Source organism: Nymphaea colorata, chromosome 3 (assembly GCF_008831285.2).
Source record: "Nymphaea colorata isolate Beijing-Zhang1983 chromosome 3, ASM883128v2, whole genome shotgun sequence".
Taxonomy (NCBI): domain Eukaryota; kingdom Viridiplantae; phylum Streptophyta; class Magnoliopsida; order Nymphaeales; family Nymphaeaceae; genus Nymphaea; species Nymphaea colorata.
In genome coordinates, this window is record NC_045140.1 from 20,558,877 (window position 1) to 20,578,472 (window position 19,596).

At 40.6% G+C, this 19,596-nt stretch overlaps 2 protein-coding genes across 4 annotated transcripts; both read left to right on the plus strand.

Annotated features, from left to right (window-relative positions):
* Nucleotides 1–3,259: 3,259 nt before the first annotated feature.
* Nucleotides 3,260–9,504, plus strand: LOC116250244 (homeobox protein knotted-1-like 11). 3 transcript variants are annotated; one of them, XM_031623805.2, is made up of 6 exons: nucleotides 3,260–4,595; nucleotides 7,147–7,267; nucleotides 8,137–8,345; nucleotides 8,519–8,650; nucleotides 8,731–8,867; nucleotides 8,948–9,504. In XM_031623805.2, the coding sequence occupies exons 1-6, from the start codon at nucleotides 3,846–3,848 to the stop codon at nucleotides 8,982–8,984; spliced, it is 1,386 nt and encodes a 461-aa protein (XP_031479665.1). In that variant the 5' UTR covers nucleotides 3,260–3,845; the 3' UTR covers nucleotides 8,985–9,504. The 3 variants fall into 3 exon arrangements, with proteins under 3 accessions (XP_031479665.1, XP_031479667.1, XP_031479666.1); XM_031623807.2 differs by having other exon boundaries at nucleotides 8,956–9,504; XM_031623806.2 differs by having other exon boundaries at nucleotides 3,262–4,595; nucleotides 8,137–8,330.
* A 1,814-nt stretch (nucleotides 9,505–11,318) lies between these two features.
* LOC116250173 (dolichyl-diphosphooligosaccharide--protein glycosyltransferase 48 kDa subunit) lies at nucleotides 11,319–17,676 on the plus strand. The gene is made up of 13 exons (XM_031623644.2): nucleotides 11,319–11,721; nucleotides 12,277–12,413; nucleotides 12,509–12,634; nucleotides 13,400–13,453; nucleotides 13,561–13,674; nucleotides 14,397–14,452; nucleotides 14,532–14,573; nucleotides 16,472–16,547; nucleotides 16,721–16,792; nucleotides 16,866–16,991; nucleotides 17,125–17,229; nucleotides 17,311–17,394; nucleotides 17,493–17,676. The coding sequence occupies exons 1-13, from the start codon at nucleotides 11,439–11,441 to the stop codon at nucleotides 17,538–17,540; spliced, it is 1,323 nt and encodes a 440-aa protein (XP_031479504.1). The 5' UTR covers nucleotides 11,319–11,438; the 3' UTR covers nucleotides 17,541–17,676.
* Nucleotides 17,677–19,596: the final 1,920 nt, after the last annotated feature.

Below are 19,596 nucleotides of genomic sequence, written 5' to 3' on the forward strand. Positions count from 1 at the left end.
GGATTCAGTCGTTATACTCTTTATCAGCAGCCATTACCAAGTAGTTTAGAGCTCATTATTGATGAAATGGATAAGCTTGAAACGTAAAATTGGTCTAAAAAAAAAAACTCAATCCCTTTCGACCCAAAAGGGGCGTCTCTTTGATATTAATGGGTTGCTGTTTCCCGCAGCCGTGAGAAATGGAATCACCTGTGCTGAGATGTGAATCAATTTTCCATGGGAAGAGGCGCCCTCCCAATCAACATAAGCAAGTCCTGGTGGGTTTCAAATGAAAGGAAAACAGGTTTTGGTGTGAAAGAGATGCAGCGCAGTCCTCCGTTTGAGAAGCAACTTTCCATGGGAAAAGGTCACCTTTGGGCAACAGTAACACATCATTATTGTTTGATTAATTTATCACAAAAAGTGTCTTATGTTTGGCTAAATGCATCTTTAATAAAACTGAACGTTACGTGCCAATATGTCAGACCCATAAAGTTCTAAATACTTGAGTTTGGATGAAAAGTGTCTTATGTTTGGCAACACATTGTTTCATTAATTTATCACAAAAAATAATATAAAAGTTTCACAGGACAATAACAATTTATTACTATTGCCAAACAGCCCTGAGTTATTAACTATTTTAAAGAATTTTAAGATTTTTTTTTATTTCAAATTAATTTTAGAAGCATTTGATACCTAGAAGCACTTTGTGACATCATCTCCTTTATGGTGACGAGCATTCCGGCGACGATGATAACGATGGCCGTAACTTGTTGACATCATCTTCCCATATATGTACTATGATCATTTTATCTCCATTTCCCTAATAAAACTTTTCAAGTAATGAAAAGTCGGATTGGATCCTGATCTAAGTTGGTCAAAAAAAGACTTTCATAGTGATGTAAGGAAAGTCTAGAGCTTCAACCACATTCTTACTTTATTTTTTCTAATTTTTTTTTTCAACGAATTCCGATTGGCAGTTCTTTTAGTTGGCATTTTAGCATCAAGATGGAAGGTGGTAGTTAAAAAAAAAAATGAGATGTTATGGTTGATGGATCGCATCTAGCGGGTGAGATGGATGATGACAAATGGTCAAGGGAGGTATAATAGTTTGGTGCCACTCGGTTGGTGGTTTCATTAAATGATATTATTTTAAAAATTAATAATAATAATAATTTATTTTTTTCTTCTTAGGGTTTGGTCGGAATAGGCAGTATATCCTAGAGCCTATTGGTCCCAACAGTTGAAAAATGCAACATGGGCAGCTTTCTGAAAATTTTCAATTGCTTGGTCCTGTGGAGCCAATTCAAAGTTGCTACAAGAAAATCTTGCTTTTTGCTGTTCTTTTTTGCTTCTAGCCGCATGCTGCTGTCTATTTTTTGCATTAAATTGGGCTAGTGGGCAATTAGACTGTCTACTGCTTGGAACAAATGGAAGAATAAGAAAAAAAAAATTTCAAACTTCTTCGGCAATAAAATATTTAGATTTGGCAACATGTAAGCATTACGGCAATTTGGTAAAAATTAAAAAATTAATCATTCAAAGCACCGTGAATTGTTGTTAAAAATGCCAAGAAACATTGGTGCATCATAAAATGTTGCTAATGTTCACCTGATAATTGTTTATTGGTGACAATTTTTAATGTTTAGTTCTCCAACAACATTCATATATATATATATATAAAACATTCAGGACAAGTAACATTGCAAACTCAAAAAACCACTACCTACTGATTACTTCACCTCGGCTGCTAAGCAATCCATCGAAAGTTAGTTGGTTACTTTAAAGATTAAACATAACCAACCCCATAGACTTTAATCAAGCTTTCATTTTATGATCAGCCTTTCTTTATCTAGTGCTTGGACGACATATCTAGACATATTTTTGAAAGCGAGACAGTTTTTTGCTTAAAAAACAGTTTTTCTTGGGGAATTTTAAAGTAAAACATCAAACGGGGACAATAATACTATAATACTTCCAAGGTCCGACCTTCTTATTGAAAAGAAGAACCAACGAATCGGAATTGGAAGCTATAGAACCGGAACGATACGACTCGGCGGGAAGAAGGGGGGCCAGTGTCGGAGTGGGTCCCCTACCTTGTCCCGCGCGACACACGTTGACACGAAGCGACCTCCGATTGGCCAGCCCGTTGAGGGGTCCACGTCAGCCAACCAAAGGTAGCGGATCCTTCACGAAACTTCGTCGTGCCTCCCCTTCCAACCTCTTGACACGTGTCCACGTGCCAACCACTCCAGAGTCTATCCTCCTTTTCTGGTTCTTTCTTCCGACTCGGCTGGACCCGAATCCGATTCGTCGATGGATCTGGAGCTTCGTAACTTTTGATCGGCCTAGACTTTCTTGCTCAATTGTAAAAGCAAACGATACGCGCTCATCTTCGTTTACTCTGTTCTAAGATTAATTCCGAAAAAGTAAAAAAAAGGGTCTCTTTTTTTCTTTTTCGGGAGTTGGGGAGGTTCTCGGTTGTTTTTAAAATACGCGAGAAATTATTAAAAATTGTTGTTCTTGTATTTTATTCCGGATGAGAGAACGATTTTTTCTCCGCAGATATTTTTATAAGAAGACAAAGCCCCATGGCCCTAAGAATGTTCTGTATCGGGTCTATGTGGATTATAGCCGCCCCGGATCCGTCCTTCGAGCTCCCAAAAATCACCAAAAAGTCCTTCAGTGAGAAACGAAGCAGGCTAGCACCAGGCATGGGCGTTTCGGTCATCTTATAGAAAATGACTAAAATATCCGGCAAAGGGCAGTCGGGTCATCGGGCAGCGGGTTCAGAGTCCAGAGGGTCGGGGCGGGGACCATCCTCCGTGGAGCCCCGTGCCAGCTACAACCCAGCGCGGGGTGGGGGGACCACTCCTCCCCTCCTTCTCCACCAGCGGGGCCCAGCGCTCGTCTGGCGTGTTCGATCCGGCGGCGCGGGCCCCACCGTCAGAACAAGGAAACGCCTCTCAGTTACGCCAGGTCAAACCGGAGGAGGAGAAGAAAAAAGAAAAAAGAAAAAAAAAGAGATGCCTTCGCCAGCGGGGCCCATAAGCTCACCACGTGGAGCCTGCTCTTTGGATTTCCCGTCAGGCGTGCTATAGCGCGGGGCCCGCCTGTGGTCCAGGGCGGCCTGCACTCGCCGCGTGTCTCTCGGACGGGTCTCCCGTCGCTGTCCCTCCGCTTGGCGGAAAGTCTGAAGTCCTCTCCTTCTCGCTCTCTCGTCAGCCGTCCTCCTCTTTCCTTTTTATCTCGAAAACGTGGTAGTTTCGTATGCTCACCTCTCAGTCACCAAAAAAAGCTTTATAGGGAAAACGGAAGCAGCGGATCATCCTTGTAAGAAAATGAAGCGTGCTTCCCTTTGTTGAAATGAGGGCGTTGAAACAGAGAATAAGTCGAATTTATAGAGAGAGAGAACGAAAAGGCGAAGCAGCCACAGAGGGAGATAGGGACAGAAGGAAGGCAGAGACTCCCCATCGGCCGATCGAGCGTCTGTATTAGCAGCCAGGAGCGCAAGTCTCCAAGATGATCGAAACCGTCGTCAGGGACGCCACAGCACCCTCTCGCTCGTCCTTTCTTTCTCACTTCTGCCCTTCTGGCCTTACTTAAATTTGCCGGCGCCTTCGTTCTGTAAAAACTGAAAGGACGAGAAGGAAAAAGAAAAAGAAAAAAGGATAGTTGGGTGGCCGACGTCGCCTCTCATCGTGGTCCCCTCCCCACTCCCGAGCTCTTCTTTCTTCTCGGTAAGCGAAACGAGAATCGATCGTCCGTCTCGATTATTGTTGATGATGATAGTGAGGAGAAGGAGACGAGATTTGAAGTGAAGATTGGGAAGGAAGAAGGAGAAAAGCGAGTTGGAAGAGGACGCGATGGCGTTCCACAACCTGTCGCAGCAGGAGATGGGGATGCCGCATTTCTCGGAGCAGCATTTGCTGGCGGAGCAGCTCGGGCAGGACTCCCCCGGCGGGAAGGAAGGCAAGGCCCAGCAGCCCACTTGGCTCAGCAGCGCTATCCTTCGGCAGTCGGCCCATTTCGTCGACGCAGGGGATGCGGGCGGCGGTGACCAACAGCAGCAGCAGCAGCACGGTGGGAGGAAGTGGTGCGGCTGCGCCCCCGGCTCGAGCTGCACCCGCTGCAGCTTCCTTCACTTGCAGACGGCCTCCGACAGGCCGGTCGCCAGCCAGTGGCTCCCCCGGCCGATGCTTCAGCGGAACGCGAGCGACGTTACCGGTGGTGCTGCCGATGAGGTCCCGGGGTCGAGCGACTCGATGATGGCGGCGGCTATCTCGCACGGCTCCGGTGAGGCGAACGCTGCCAACCAGGGGGCGGCCACCACAACCAGTGGGGAGCTCGTCGACAGCGCGTCGCAGCAAGGAGGGGAGCAGCCGACAGGAGGGGACGGGTGGCAGAACGCGCGGTACAAGGCGGAGATCCTCGCGCATCCTTTCTACGAGCAGCTGCTCTCTGCTCACGTCGCCTGCCTGCGCATCGCCACGCCCGTAGACCAACTGCCCAGGATCGACGCGCAGCTGGCGCAGTCGCAACAGGTCGTCGCCAAGTACTCGGTGCTCGGTCACCAGATCATGCCTGGGGACGACAAGGAGCTCGACCAATTCATGGTCAGTCTACCACCACCTTGTTCTTTTTCTTCTTCTCTTTTTCGGTTCCTTGTGGTTGTTTCTTTAGTTGGTCCTGGAATGCTTCTTATTCGGCTTCTCCTGTCTCATGGTGTGTCCGAATTTCGACATAAAAGCTGCCAATTCTGTGACGTCTTTTTGTTTCAATTTTCGAGATTAGCCGTTTTGGCTGAGCTCTTTTGGATGTCGGCTCGATTTTTTGGCGTCGTTACTGGATTTCGTGTTTCTGGTGGTTTCTAACGGGATTATTGTTCTGATGGTGGTGGTCGTCGTTTTCTGCAGAAATTGGGGTTCTCTTTAATGTCTCTGTGGTGTGTGTGGCCAAGTGGCTAGTGGAAAGATTTTCACGGGACACGGGGTATGGATTAACTGGTCGCCGGGTTGTTCTAATTGAAGGTCTTCCGTTACCTTTGGGGTGATTATCCGGGAAAGACCGTCATCTCACTTGCATGACGGGAGGTCCCTCTCTATCTAACCTCTAAGGGATCGTATGAATCTCTGGTTGGAATGTACGGTTGCATTGAGCAAAACTTCAGCCTAATTGGACGCGAGATGATTAACGTGATTGGTTGGATGGAATCATGAAAAGAATAGCATGAGCTTCTTACAGATGCTTGCATACGCCGAGTATAGATTCTTGCACTCTGGATTTTGAAGTTTGATTAGATTGGAATATGAAGGGCTGTCTAATCTTACTGAGTTTCTGATATTTCGCGCCTAACAGTGGAAGGTCACTTGTGCTGGCTAAAACAGAGTGACCTTTCTTTCGTCTTGATACTTGACATTGAACAGGAATACCGCATGTCTAAAGGATGCTGGATGCAATAGTAATGCTTGACAGCAACATGAGAATTTTGAGCTACTATTTAATAACTCACAACTCTGCCCGTAATAAGAATGATGGATCCTCAATCTCGGCTAGAATGTTAGTATACCATAGATGCTAGAGTTGATACAATATCCTTCCTCGTGGCTTATTTATGAATCGCCTTATGGTCTTTATTCTTTGTGGCGTCCAACCATGCAGTGGGGAAAGCATTGCTTCCTGACAATCTTATATATGATGTGTATACATACCTCTTGTGATTACTAGTTTGAGTGGGGAAAGCATTGCTTCCTGACAATCTTATATATGATGTGTATACATACCTCTTGTGATTACTAGTTTGAACATAGTTGCTGAACCTTGCTTTTTCTTCTTAGGAACTGATTGACATCCATTCTTTGTACATTAGTTAATTAGTGAAAACACCTTTTTGCATCACATGGCCGTGTTTGGAACTTTCGTCCAAGTTCAACAAGCAGCTAGTAATGCACGGGTGCAATTTTCTAGAATGACATGCACAGAAACAGAGGTTACACAATGGTGATCTGTAATTAAGGAACTCAACCCTGTTTTCAATTAATTTAATCAACAATATCTGGATTAAATTTTTATCAAGTTTATCTATTTTTGTTCCATTTGTTTCCTTTCATCGTCAAAATTTTGTCATAACTTCCCCAAAGAGTAAAGATTTGCATGTATCTGTGCTTAACATTTGTACTTGATAGCCCAGCCATACAAACAGGCTATGCAGATTGCAGAGTATCAATCTTTGTGGGAAAATTCTCTTCCACTTAAACGGATTATTTTACAATATTGACTTCCTTTTATTTTGAAAACCATGTGTTTTTATAGATTTTTTTAACACTAAGAAGTACACATAATAAGGCCAAAGGTCAATGCACATTGGTTTTTCTCTATCCCTTTATCAAATTGGAAGATTAACTAAGCTTAAAAGTCTTACTATTTTAACGTTTAAGATAAATATAGTATAGCAAGATATAAAAAGCAGGAAGAATGTTTCTTGCATTGGAAATGCATTGTTAGACTTGCACCGATGTGTTGCAAAACTATGCATAAAGCACAAAGACATGCACATTTGAACAAATAAGAAGGTCAATACTTCTTTGCTTATTGAAAATAGAAAGGCCAATCCAGGAAAGTTTTTGAGTTCTTTGCATGACAAAAATCCAGGTTGGAGAAGCTTGCTAAATTGAAAAGCATCTATGTGGATGTTCATGTGAAAATGACTCTTGGATCTGTCCCTATTACTAACTTTTTGGGGATTGGACTCTCACTTCCTCTCAATTAAGTGAAGTGACGTATTTGAACCTGTCTGTTGTTTTGCTCTGGATGAATGAGCAAGAGTTTATGAATGTATCAAGGGTTGCTCTATAGGAGTTTTAATTGCCTGTTCGTTTTATAATAGTCAACTGCTGATCCACATATCCTCAGAATGTCCTTTAGTTCTTCGTGAATTCTGCTATGAAATACTTGGATAATGATTTCTGTGCTTTCATGATCCATCCCCTAAAACCTCATACTTGATCTGTTTGGAAGGGCATTCTCTTTTTTTCTTTTCTTTTGTTTCAGTTTTTCTTTTTCAAATATACTGCTGCAAATTTTTATTTTCTATACTAGAGGCTCTTTCATCATCATTTTATTGTTATTGTTGCACTAGTCTAAAGCTATATTTTACTTGGTCTCCAGTCACATTATGTCTTGTTGCTTTATTCATTCAAAGAGCAACTCCAACAACATGTCCGTGTTCATGCAATGGAAGCGGTGATGGCTTGCTGGGAACTGGAACAGTCTTTACAGAGTCTAACAGGTGAATTCTTTGTTATGTTGTGGTTTAAAATATCAAGTGCTTGTCCCGCAGTTCTCTTTGCGAAAAAGGTTGAGAGAGAGAGAGAGAGACAGTTATTGGGTTTTGTTTACTTAATATAAATCCTACTCATTCCAGGTTCTGAACTTGTGTCTTTAGTGTATGCTGACTCTAGCTATGGATGTGTAAATTGCTCCTATATGAACTCGACAAGTACCTGTTTAGTATATAATGTTTGGATGTTTCTCTTTTCTCTTCTCTTGAAATGTAAAATAAATTAATACGTGATCACCACAATTTGGTCATTCAGGCTACCAAATAAAACAAGGCACAGCCATATGTGGTATGTTCTGATGACTATTGTGGTCAATGTTTTTTTGTTGCAAAAGCAGTGTATGCATCACAAACAATTTTGCTCTCTCAAATTAGAAAGGAAGATTATGAGGAAGAAATGGAGAAGAATATGATAACTCGGGGTGGGGGTGGGGCATTTAATTGCTTGTGTCTCCTAGTATGCTACTTATTTGGGTTATTTATACTCCCATTTCCATGTAAATGTCTTAAACTGAAATGTCAGTATGCTTAAGCTACTGTCAAACTGCACATCATGGTATCCATAGACTTGTTGCTTTTTAAGAAATAGTTGCTGACTGTTATTGTTTTAATAATTAGATCAATAATTGTCGTTCTTTTTTCTTCAAAAATAGTGAACAGTTGGTCAGTTACTTAAATTGTTTATTGAAGAAAGTACTGTATTTGGTAGCACATATGCACACCGTGGTATATTTTACTTGTCCTTTTGGTATCAAATCTTAATAGAACTTATATGGACAGGAAGATAAAACCTTTTATTGGGTGGGTGCATGAAACAGGTGTGTCCCCAGGTGAAGGCACAGGTGCAACCATGTCTGATGATGATGATGACCAGGCCGATAGTGACACAAACTTATTTGATGGAAGCTTTGATGGTCCAGACAACATGGGCTTTGGCCCCCTTATCCCAACAGAGACTGAGAAGTCTTTGATGGAGCGTGTTAGGCAGGAGTTAAAGCATGAGTTAAAGCAGGTGGAAGGACTAAATGTTTGTACTTCTTTAGTTTCTTTCAATTTGAACTTTTTACTGAATGGTTAAAAGAAAAACCTGCAGCTGTCAAAATACTTAGGGTGTTGTTTTCCTATTGTTGCAAGTGATTGCGTGCATTTGGTTTTGTGTGATCTATGCAAAGCTGGCTCCATAATATTTTAATATACCAGGGTTACAAAGAAAAGATAGCTGACATAAGGGAGGAGATTTTGCGGAAAAGGCGAGCAGGAAAGCTCCCTGGGGACACAACTTCACTCTTGAAAGCATGGTGGCAGTCACATTCAAAGTGGCCATACCCAACTGTTAGTGTTTCGAATTTTGCCCTCATTACTGGTAATCATAATAAAGTGCCTCATGTGCTGCTTGCTTGGCTTTTTCCCAGGAGGATGAAAAGGCAAGATTGGTACAGGAGACGGGGCTCCAGTTGAAGCAGATAAATAACTGGTTCATAAACCAACGAAAGAGAAACTGGCATAGCAATCCTTCCTCATCTTCTGTTTTAAAGAGCAAGCGCAAGAGGTATGTTGCAGAAAAATTGTGAAAAGTTTGACGTGGTATAATTCCCGGGCCTTGATGCCAATTTAATTTTGAGAGAGAAGCCATGCAGGTGATGATGATGCTGGACAGTTCATTTAGGTAATTTTGAATGGAGGGACTCTTAAAAAGATGGCATCTTGTATGGCACGTGGCTAGTAAATGATGTGATGACATAAATCTGTGCGATGGTTTTGCACGCTTCTTTCTGGACGATTGGTTATGTGCATTGCTTGAACTTCAAACTCTTGTCCTTCATTGCGGGCAGATCATGTGACGGCATCTGTGTACCAAGCAAGCAGTTGATACAAGGAGATGATACAGCTTGGTGGTGCGACACTACTATTGGAATATTGTGAGCTAAATACCTGTATTATATTCAATTATTCTAGCTCAGATGGTAGGATTTAGTTGTAGTTTACACCTCCTCTATATATCCAAGTACATCTTGCTCAACCTTGTAGAGTGTAACAGTAATTATTTTTTAAAGTTTGTTTGTATTGTAAGCCAGCACAACAAATTCAGCTTTGTATCTTATATTATGGTGGTCAAAAAGCCACGCTGTAGACATTATTGTTTGCTGAATAGTGGAAAAGGGGGCTGTGCGGTCAATTGTTGCCAAGTAGATTGGGCAGTAATTTTGTTTTCTTCAAGTTCGTTTATGTAAAGGTGATCATCAGTTTTACTTGTGTTTTCTCTTTTATCCGCTTATTAGTTAGACCCTACATGCATAAGGTTCTCCATTCTCTGTCAGGTTATAATGAATGTATTCATAAAGTGTGTGTTTGTCTTTCTGTCCAGACAAAATAGCATCGTTCGTTCGAATGGTCTCTGCTTATTCATGAGAGAGAGAGAGAGAGAGATTGGTATCTAGTTTGACACGACGATATCTAGTTTGATACTATGATTTAACTGCACGTGATCATTTAGTATGCAGAAAAGCTCCATGTGTTTTGTATAAGTAGGAATAGATCAGAAAGAGAAAGTACATCTCCATGCGACACCTATTTCAAGAAAGAGTCTTTGAAGATCATGGATTTTTCAATAGTTGGTCATTTCAATTACTGGGTTCATCCATGAATTGCCAGTTCGATTATATGAGCTTGTATCAGTAGCCATGGCTTCTGTTCTGCACCTGCACTTACTGTGGTTCATGTGTTCTTTCAACGGCCATAAATTGTAGACTGTGGACCGTAAACATGTCCCATTGGGTTCCTTCGCGATAAGTTCTATAAAATCTGTCTATGCCTACCTCCTTAATACTCGATGGACTTGAAAACTTTGTTACGTTCTTCCAAAACAAAAACTGGAATGTACATACTTCAACCTTCTTAAGCTTCATAAGCTGGCCTTTCTTTAAAGGAAAAGAATTTGGAATTTATGACCACGTGTCTCTTACATGCCTCCAAAATTTCAGGATATGGCTTCTTAAACCTAGAAGCTTTCGTAGTCTCTTGGTGAAAATCTTCTTCCTTGGAGCTTTTGGAGTTGGTTGTTGATACAGAGGTTTGATGCCAAGCTTTACATGTCGGCAAGAATAAACAACTGAGGGTAATCCTATGATGGTCAACCATGGGACCTAAAAAGGCAACCCCTTGTCCCTTTTTCGTCTATGCTTTCTTTGAATAACTAGCAGTAAACTTGATTAATTCCAGTATACTGCCAAGACCTCTTGAAAGTTTGATGTCTAAGGCCCTTGAAGGCACCATTAGGTAGGCCTAGGCACCAAAGAGCAGCCGTTTGGGATATTTTACCACATTTCCCCCTTCTGTATACAGAGAAAAGGGTGTGGTGAGGTATTTTTCGACGACACATCTGGAAAAGATGAAAGACTGAAATTGTTTTCTTATTTGTTTAACATCCAAGTGTCTACTACCTACCATTTCTCTCTCTCTCTCTGCATATATATATATATATATATATATACATACATACATACATACATATATATATATATATATATATATATATATAGGCCACATGAATTTAAACGCAGATGGTCATCTCGGATCCAGCACGCGTGTCCCTGCAACCCATGAATCGATATTCCAACACTGGTACCCATCAGATTCTAGATCTATTGCCTATCGTTCTCGACTGTTAGAAGTAGTAAAAATATCCAATTAAGATGTGATACGTGAGAGCAACTCTACTGACCAAATAAAAAGCAACCAAGAAAAAAAAACTAAGTCTTAATGAAACCAAATTTGGATCTGCCACCTCCAAATCATGGTTACAATTGCTGTAAGTACACAAAGAATTAGTCTGTCTCACTGGAGAAGGCCTCCCACGTTATTCGTTTCTATCGGCATGATTTTGTAAGATAAGCGTTTTTAAAGCTTGAAGCATATAAGAGTCGATCATTTTGGCGAGGTTATTGAAGATATCGCGATAACAACAGGATATTTTCGTAAAAAGCTGCCTCCCCACGTTCCCAGCCTTACCAACAGTTGGTCGCCGTCGTCGTCGCTGCAGCAGGGAAATAGGCAAACACTCGAGTCAAGAGTAGCGAGGTGGAGGCGAAGCGGTCGCTTGATCTCGAAAACCCTAGCAGCAATGGCGAAGGCGTGGGGCTTGGTGCTGCTGCTTGCCTTGGTCTCCCTGCATCCTTTCCTCCCTCTGGTCTCGTCCTTCTCCCCCGATAGCCCCACCGACCGCCGCCTCCTCGTCCTTGTTGACGATTTCGCGATCCGTTCCTCCCACTCCCTCTTCTTCAACTCCCTCCGGTCGAGAGGTTTCAACCTCGAGTTCAGGCTCGCCGACGACCCCAAGCTCGCGCTGCAGAGGTATGGGCAGTACCTCTACGACGGGCTCGTCCTATTCTCGCCCTCCGCGCAGAGTAAGTGCCCGATCTGGTTTCCCTTCTCTCTTTGTTCTACTTTTTCTTCAGCGTATTCGGAATTCTGGATTGTTTGTACCCTTTGTTCTGCTTTCCATTTGTCGTGATCGCCATTATCATTTTTCATTTTTTTGTTAAGTCTGTGGAGGAAGAGGAACTATAGGCTTTCGGGGGATAGTGTGGGTTGCATAACTTCTGATCTGCGTGTTCCGAAAGTATAGGGCTTTAGGTTGTTGTATTTATGTGGAAATGGCTCTTGCTCTGCACAGTATGAGCGTGCATTGGGTTTATCGGTCCTTTGGTCTTTCTTTTCTGCGCCTGGAAGCTGGATTATGGAGCCACTTTTTTGTATTTTCTTTTCGGCCGTCCCTCCTCTGCATCTGTTTAGTTTCCTTCTAATTTGACTGACTCGTTTTAATTTGTTCTTTGTTTAATTACGGAGGGAGGAGGAGGTTATGGTTTTTGAATTATACTGGTCGAGGGTTTGTTCATACAGCTATCAATAAGATTCGATTCTTTTGGTTGCTGAAGTTCGATTGCTTCTTCCTTGAATAGGATTAGGCGGATCCTTGGATGTGGCCGCTGTTCTGGACTTCGTTGATTCCGGTCATGATCTAATACTTGCTGCGGATGTTGGAGCCTCTGATCTGATTCGTGATATTGCAACTGAATGTGGGGCAGATTTTGATGAGGTGAATAATTATGTCTTTCTCTTCCTCGAGTGGTCTCAGAAGTTCAGGGTTGTCTGCGAAATTTGTTACTTGAATTGGTTTTTGTTTGGTTATAGGATCCTTCTGCTGTTGTCATTGACCACACCGGTTATGCTGTCTCTGAGACCGAAGGGGATCACACTCTGATTGCAGGCGATGATTTTATTCAGTCGAAAGTAATATTGGGCGATAAAAAGATCAAGGTTGGCTAACTTTTGCTTGTTTATGTGCTTTATTCTTAGTTCCGATGTTAACTTATTCTTAGTTCCGATGTTAACGCCGCAGCCTTGCTGACATGCTATTAGCTTTCACTTTTGCTTTTACTCAAAATAATAGTTAAACATATGGTGTTGTGTGACATAGTTCCTTGCCAGTGTGACGAAATAAACTTTAGACTTGAATTGGTGATTCGATCCAGTCCCTGCACTTGATACCTAATCTTAATTTCTCCCGTGAAGATAGGAAGAAGGCATTCTTAGAGTTATTTCTCTTGGTTTAGTTGTGTTATATTGATCGACTGAAACTTGTAATTGGTAAATGTTGGTGAATTGCACTCCTGACTGGTTTTGGTCAAGCAGTTTCAGAGGTGTGTTAGGATGAAAAGCACACGACAGCACTTCGTATTTTTTTTTCTAATATATCCAATTACTGAGATTACACTAGTTAACAGTGGCATGTGATTCCTCCTGGAAAACTTAACTTCCCAACAGAACTTTTTGTTGTTTCAAACAATGAACAGAAATCCGTTATCACTAAATAAACCTTAACGAAAGATGAAGCACCCTTTTCTCATTTATTCTGCTTTTACCCATGGCCTTATCATAGACTTGCTCATAGATGTAGAGTACAATGTTGTTGAATGATGGTTCTTTTTTTTTCATTCTTGTGAATTTCATTTTGCTGAAATTATAAGCCCTTTTTTTCTTTTTCATCAGTGTTCTAATACCTTTAGGTTGGAATTTTTTTAGGCCGCTGTACTATTTCGAGGAGTTGGTCATTCTCTGAATGCAGCCAATAGTCATGTAAGCTTTTCAAAGAGTATTCATGTGATTCTTTGTTTTCTAGAATTTTCTCATGAATTCTATGTTGTAGAAAACTGAACGTAGTTTTTTGGTATGATGTCTGGCAGATTTTGAAAGTTCTTACTGCATCGCCATCTGCATACTCGGCAAACCCAAACACCAAGTTGTCATCTCCTCCTACTCTCACAGGATCTGCCATTTCATTGGTTTCTGTTGTGCAGGTATGTAGTTCGATAAAGTGACATTATATTTTTAGATCCCTGGTCATTCTGTTTGCTAAGGCAGAGCTGCAGAAATGCATCCTGTTGTTTACTGTTTTGGATTTGCGTCTTGGTATCTTGCCATTTTATTTTATTTTCATCATTTCTACCTTCGTTTTCTATGAAGTGTCTTAGGTTTGAATTTCTTCAAGACATAGAATACCATTCAGGAAAGTTAATGTCTGCATTTATGTCCCTTCTGCACAGACACCATTATCTTCATGTCTAAAAGTTCAAAAAGTATGGTCTTAGCAGTATTTCAAAGGCTGTGGTTAGTATTTTCAAGTGTCATTCCCTCACGAAAAGAGAAAACTGTGATAAACATAAAAAACTGGGAAAAAACATGCTAAGAATATCATAATATTACCAAAATGTTCTTTTGAAATTTGATTTTTCTCATTTTCAAATTTTCACTTTTTCTTTTTCAAGTTTAGAAGACCCTCTTGGCCTTCCTAAGAACTCATGAAACAAAACCAATCATTTATAGATCCCTCTGAGACTTGAGAATAACCCTTGCCTCATAATGACCTGAGGCTAATTGACTATTTGATAAACTACATGAACACCAATTTGTTTCATCTATCATTGTCAGACGGTGCATGTAGGTATGTGGTTAATTTTGATTTATGTTGCTCTGATGCTACCAGTCCTACACCAACAACTCTGTCTATATTTGTTGGCAGGCAAGAAATAATGCTCGCATCCTAATCTCTGGGTCTTTGGATCTCTTCAGCAACCGGTATGCAGTGCTTTTTTGCATGGTTATTGACATCTTATAACGTGTATTGCTTGGATTACTAAAAGGACCTTTCTTGCAGCTTGTTCAGAGCAGGTGTGCAGAAGGCTGGAAGCTCGATTAAGTAAGTGATAGGCTGGGAATCTGTCATTATTATGTTGATTGTTCAAATAAATGAAAAAGTATTAATAAGTATGAACTTTTCTTGTTCATGTTCTGCTTTTTGCTTTCCTTTGTATCTTATATTCTCAGCTTCCTTTGCTTTGGGAAATCTAAATTTGGATAATTTGAGGTGTGATTGAATTTTCATAAGTTTCAATACTCAGCTGGCAGCGTAATATTTTGTAACAGTATTCTCCTGTACATAAAGTCATATGAATAGCTGAAGTGAAGTTTAGGTCACACCCCATTCTTGTCGCTCAACTCCTTATGGTTCTCTTTTGCTCCTGGTGTGCTTGAGAAAATGTGTGACAAATGTAAAAAGTTGCCTCTCAACATATAAGCATGTAATGATGTAAAGTGTGGAAACTGGAAAGTGTAGGTTCACATGTGGCAAAGGAAAAAAGGCAGTAGGAGCTTCATCAAAAGTTTTATCAAGGTTAACTCACATCACTTAAGGTTGGGGCTTTAAAGGCAGGGTAGTGACAATATCTTACGTTTTTATACAGTAAGCTGGCCATTTTATGAGATATGAGGGTCATTTGTTGTTTGGTTGAATGCTATGATATAACAAATTGGCTATCTTGAAAGGATCAGGTTCTAGCTCAGTGAATGAATTAACATTTCAATCAACCTGTTTTATTAGATTATCTACGAGATCTGACTGATAGTTCTTTGGGCAGGCTGTCAATAATCTCAATTAGTTTCATGTGTCAAATGTCAATCTAATTTATTTAATTTCAAGATGGCTTTTTTTATTTAAGTAGTAATGAAACATGGTTTGACTTAGCTTCCTGTTATCTTTATTTTTCTAATGTACGTATATTAGACAAAAGTCTTGTACAAGTCAATCTCCAGTTAATGCTATGATTGATCTCGGTTTTCTGTTCCTGTCATTTAAGTGAATTCCTCATAAGGTCTCTCCAAAATCGCCGGAGTTGCATTTAAATTGGTTTACATGTTTTGACTCAACATCAACCTTGTGTCTGATGCTCAAATTGCCAGTTTCGATTTAATTACAAGTTTTGCTCTAAAAGCTTCTATGAATGCTGAGGATATATCACTAAGCCAATCTTGCTGAAGACATATCCATAAGGCAATCTCTTGAGAGGATCTTTTTGGAAAATCTCAACAAATAGAAGCAGGCCAAATTTGCAAATTAAAAGAGAAATAAAGTACCTAAACATTTTGGTTGCTATTGGTACACCGTACACGTGTCCTACGAAATACATATGTTCTGCAGATTTTTCCTTGGTTCATGCTGAGGCAAACTTTAAATGTGTAAGATTTTGGGTGCTTAATTATACATAGGGTTTAATGGTTCAAGGATGTGTACAATTAGTAGTTAGGTCCACTACAGCCTCTTTCTTAACAAAATCCTTACTTGTTTGATTCAAATTTTTCCATTATTTGGTCTAGGTCAGATTAGGCAGTAATCTGAATCTATGATGTAAACGATTATTAATTTATTACCTGCTTCAAATTTTTGAAACTGAATGTACTATAAATGGCAGAATGGGATATGAGACTGATCATCTATTGTGAAAATTAAATGTTGCAAATTTTATCGTCTTACTTCCTATAAATCGTGAGTTGAGTGGCATATTTGATTTCATGCCTGACCACCTTGCTTTACACATTGATTATGATACCATAATATGCTAATAGGTGTTGTGAAACTTGGTCTGGGGCGAGCATATTGTTGTCCCAACTATGATCTGAAATTGATCGTTGTTGGACTTCAGCTTTTTTCCAGGATCTTATTTATTCCTTACCTGATTCAGACATCATTTGACAGCCCCATGTCAAATATGAACAGCTTTGATGTTTCAGATTCTTATCTCTTATTCTGCCATTAAACAGGCATGAAAGCTCTGGAAATCAGCAATTCGTGACTGAACTCAGCAAGTGGGTTTTCCATGAAAGAGGCCACCTGAAGGTGGGCTTTTTTCTTTTCATGATTTTGCACGAGCACCGTCATTTTGTTAAAAAGATTGCAACAAGGAGAATGGAGTAGTTAATGGCCTATTCAGTAATACAGAATTGTGATTGGTTAATTGCTTTCTTAGACCTGGAGAGGGGATATTCTCCCGCTGACTGGTTGGTTTTCAGGCTGTAAATGTTAGGCACAACAAAGTTGAGGAAAAGGATGAGCCCTCTATGTACAGAATCAGCGATGACTTGGTTTGCTCTCTCTCTCTCTCTCTCTCCCTCTCTCTCTCTCTCTCAGGGTACTGACATGTTAAGCTCATTGAAGGAATACTCTGTGGAGATCTATGAGTGGACTGGGCAGAGTTGGATCCCTTATGTAGCTGATGATGTGCAAGTGCAGTTTTACATGATGAGCCCCTATGTATTGAAGACCTTGTCCAACAACAAGAAGGTTTATACATCAACCGAACTCCTACACCTTTTCATGTGTTCCTTTCTTCCCCTTTCCTCCCTTACGTTTATTAACCCCATTTGCTTCTCGTGATTCTGCTGATCTTTGACTTCCCTCTTCTTTTGGACTTCAGGGTCTATTCTATACTTCATTCCGAGTTCCAGATGTTTATGGAGTATTCCAGTTCAAGATCGAGTATCAAAGACTTGGATATACAAGCGTATCTCTTTCTAAGCAGGTACATTTTATACCATATATGTAGCTTCCCATTATACTTCTGTCATTTTCCATATGTAGACTGAAAAATCTTGGATTTCAGATTCCAGTTCGACCATTCAGGCACAATGAATATGAGAGGTTTATACCTGCAGCTTTTCCATATTATGGAGCATCATTTTCGACTGTAAGTATCATCTGTTCAATCTCTTCCGAATTTGTTGTGTTTAAATCCACTTGGCAATGTGAGAGCTCTCATTATGCGCTTGCCTTCTCATGTTACAGATGGCAGCCTTCTTCATTTTCAGTGTCGTCTATCTGTACAACAAGTAGCTTGCTAACCAAGTACAAGTAGTTGCTGCTAGATATAACGGGATCTGTGAGATTGTAGAATGTATCCGATATTGCACTAAGCATAAATTGCAGTTTTGGACTAAATTTTTTCATCCGTTCAAGTGAGATTTACCTATTTCTGGAGGCCTGCTTATCCTGCATCTTCATCATTCATTTCGTCTTCAAATTAACGCGTTGTTTTAAATTTGAGATTTTGATCTCATATTCTACCTGAAACTTGAGAATAACATCAGAAGATATTAAGGCCTCAGGAATTTCTTACTGGCATGCTGGTGGCCGTTACCAGAAGAAGATAAAGGGTTTGGGTTGAAGCGACTTGCAGTAGAGGAATAAAGGTGGTGAAGCATGACCTGGGAGAGGCCATCTGGAGCCACTTGGTATGAGCAGGCCTTGTTAGGTGATCGCGATCAAGATGATAGTGGTAACCTCCTTACTGGCACCTGCGCAGGGAATAAAGGTTTACGATGAGGTAGGAAGCGGTCACAATAAACTCGGACTCTTCTTGCTATAGCTATTTGACCATGATTATGACATACTGCCTTTTTTTTCCTTGACGCGTCGGGGAGTATAGCCAATTTAAGCAAATTAATTTGCACATTTCAAATTCATCTATAAAATTTTTTGGGCTGCCGAGCGAATTCGAGTAGTTGCGATTACCTGCTGTTTGAGGGTCCAGTGAAATGCGTCTATTTCTTGTTTTGTCAGCCGACCTTCTGAAGCTGTCGTACGTGCAGAGCAGTTCCCTTCTATCAATAAGATTTTTACCGAACTATTGTTAAAAACTTTGTTATAATTTGGTATGAACTAAGGAACAGGGGAAGATGGGTCAGCATGACAGGGAGGCCAGCCAAATTGTCTTCCAAGAGAGTTGGTTTTCCGTAGGTTTCTATCCGGTCATCTAAGTAACTGTCTGTGATTTATTGACTTGACCGAGTATAAGCTTTGGTTTGCCTTCAGTTTTTCTGGCTTACGTGGACTTCAGCTCTTGCTTTGATGTCATTAAATATGAGATCCATTATCCATATACTGTTGAGATGCCAGTTCTTATATTTTTGTTTTATCCAGGCATATGAAACCCCTTTTTTGCGTGTGAAAATGGATCGATTGTTATTTCATGTGTGTACCAACCATGACATTCCTTTTCCATATGGGGGCGCATGAATCCTTGCATATTTGTCGGTGCCAATTTGGTTCGCTCACATGTGGGACAGAAGGATCCTACTTTTTCAATCTTTGATTCCATTTAGCATCTGAACATTCACAGAGCATATCACTAGAGCAAGTAGGTCAGTCAATCATGTTGTGCACCATAATCCTATAGGCTTGGCCCATTCTCATCATTTGACTTTGTAACAGAGCTGTATAAACCTCAAAGGTTCAAGATTTGAGATTGTTTTGCTGATAAATTTATTAACTAAATTGAGAAACAATCTACACAAACAAATACGGATTACTTTAAAAAGAACATGGTACTGAGACCAAAGGATCGACATGCTTGCAACTCTCAAAAGGGATCTCACTCGATGGCCTCATTTTTACAGCCATATAAATTACTAGATAAGTTATGAAAACAACAAGAAACTAGACAAAATAGAGAAAGTTTCTTGCCAAGATGTGAAAAAGAGACCTTCCTTCGGCAAGATTAACTGTGGCAAATATATATATTATGAGATGACGACGTTGTAAGAATTCATTCACAAATTATGGTTTATGAGTGGCGTAAGGGTCGTTTGGCAGCAGGATCTGTTTCAAAGTTTGAAACAGATTTATGGGATACTAAAACATCTGATTTCTTGTTTTGAGAACACCGGGAATGGAATGTTATGTTTCTGGCATCTCTGGAACTGGGAAGAGAAGCTCTTGAAAAGCAGGAACAACCCGAGAAGGGCCATTGCTATTTGCGTGTCCATCAAAGTGTCATAAGCATCCAACTTAAAATATCCTCTCACCGGAATATGGTGCCTCCACATTATGAGCTTTACCATGTTATTGCAGATGTGTTGCAGCAATATCATGATACTCATAAGCAACAGTG

Bases quoted from the DNA above. Each gene is read 5' to 3' on its own strand.
- LOC116250244 (XM_031623805.2), top strand. From the start codon at position 3,846: ATGGCGTTCCACAACCTGTCGCAGCAGGAGATGGGGATGCCGCATTTC. The intron at 7,268-8,136 runs GTGAATTCTTTG...TGCATGAAACAG, and splicing joins GTCTTTACAGAGTCTAACAG to GTGTGTCCCCAGGTGAAGGC. The intron at 8,346-8,518 runs GTTTGTACTTCT...TTAATATACCAG, and splicing joins AGCAGGTGGAAGGACTAAAT to GGTTACAAAGAAAAGATAGC.
- LOC116250173 (XM_031623644.2), top strand. From the start codon at position 11,439: ATGGCGAAGGCGTGGGGCTTGGTGCTGCTGCTTGCCTTGGTCTCCCTG. The intron at 16,548-16,720 runs GTGGGCTTTTTT...GTTGGTTTTCAG, and splicing joins ATGAAAGAGGCCACCTGAAG to GCTGTAAATGTTAGGCACAA. The intron at 17,395-17,492 runs GTAAGTATCATC...CTCATGTTACAG, and splicing joins ATGGAGCATCATTTTCGACT to ATGGCAGCCTTCTTCATTTT.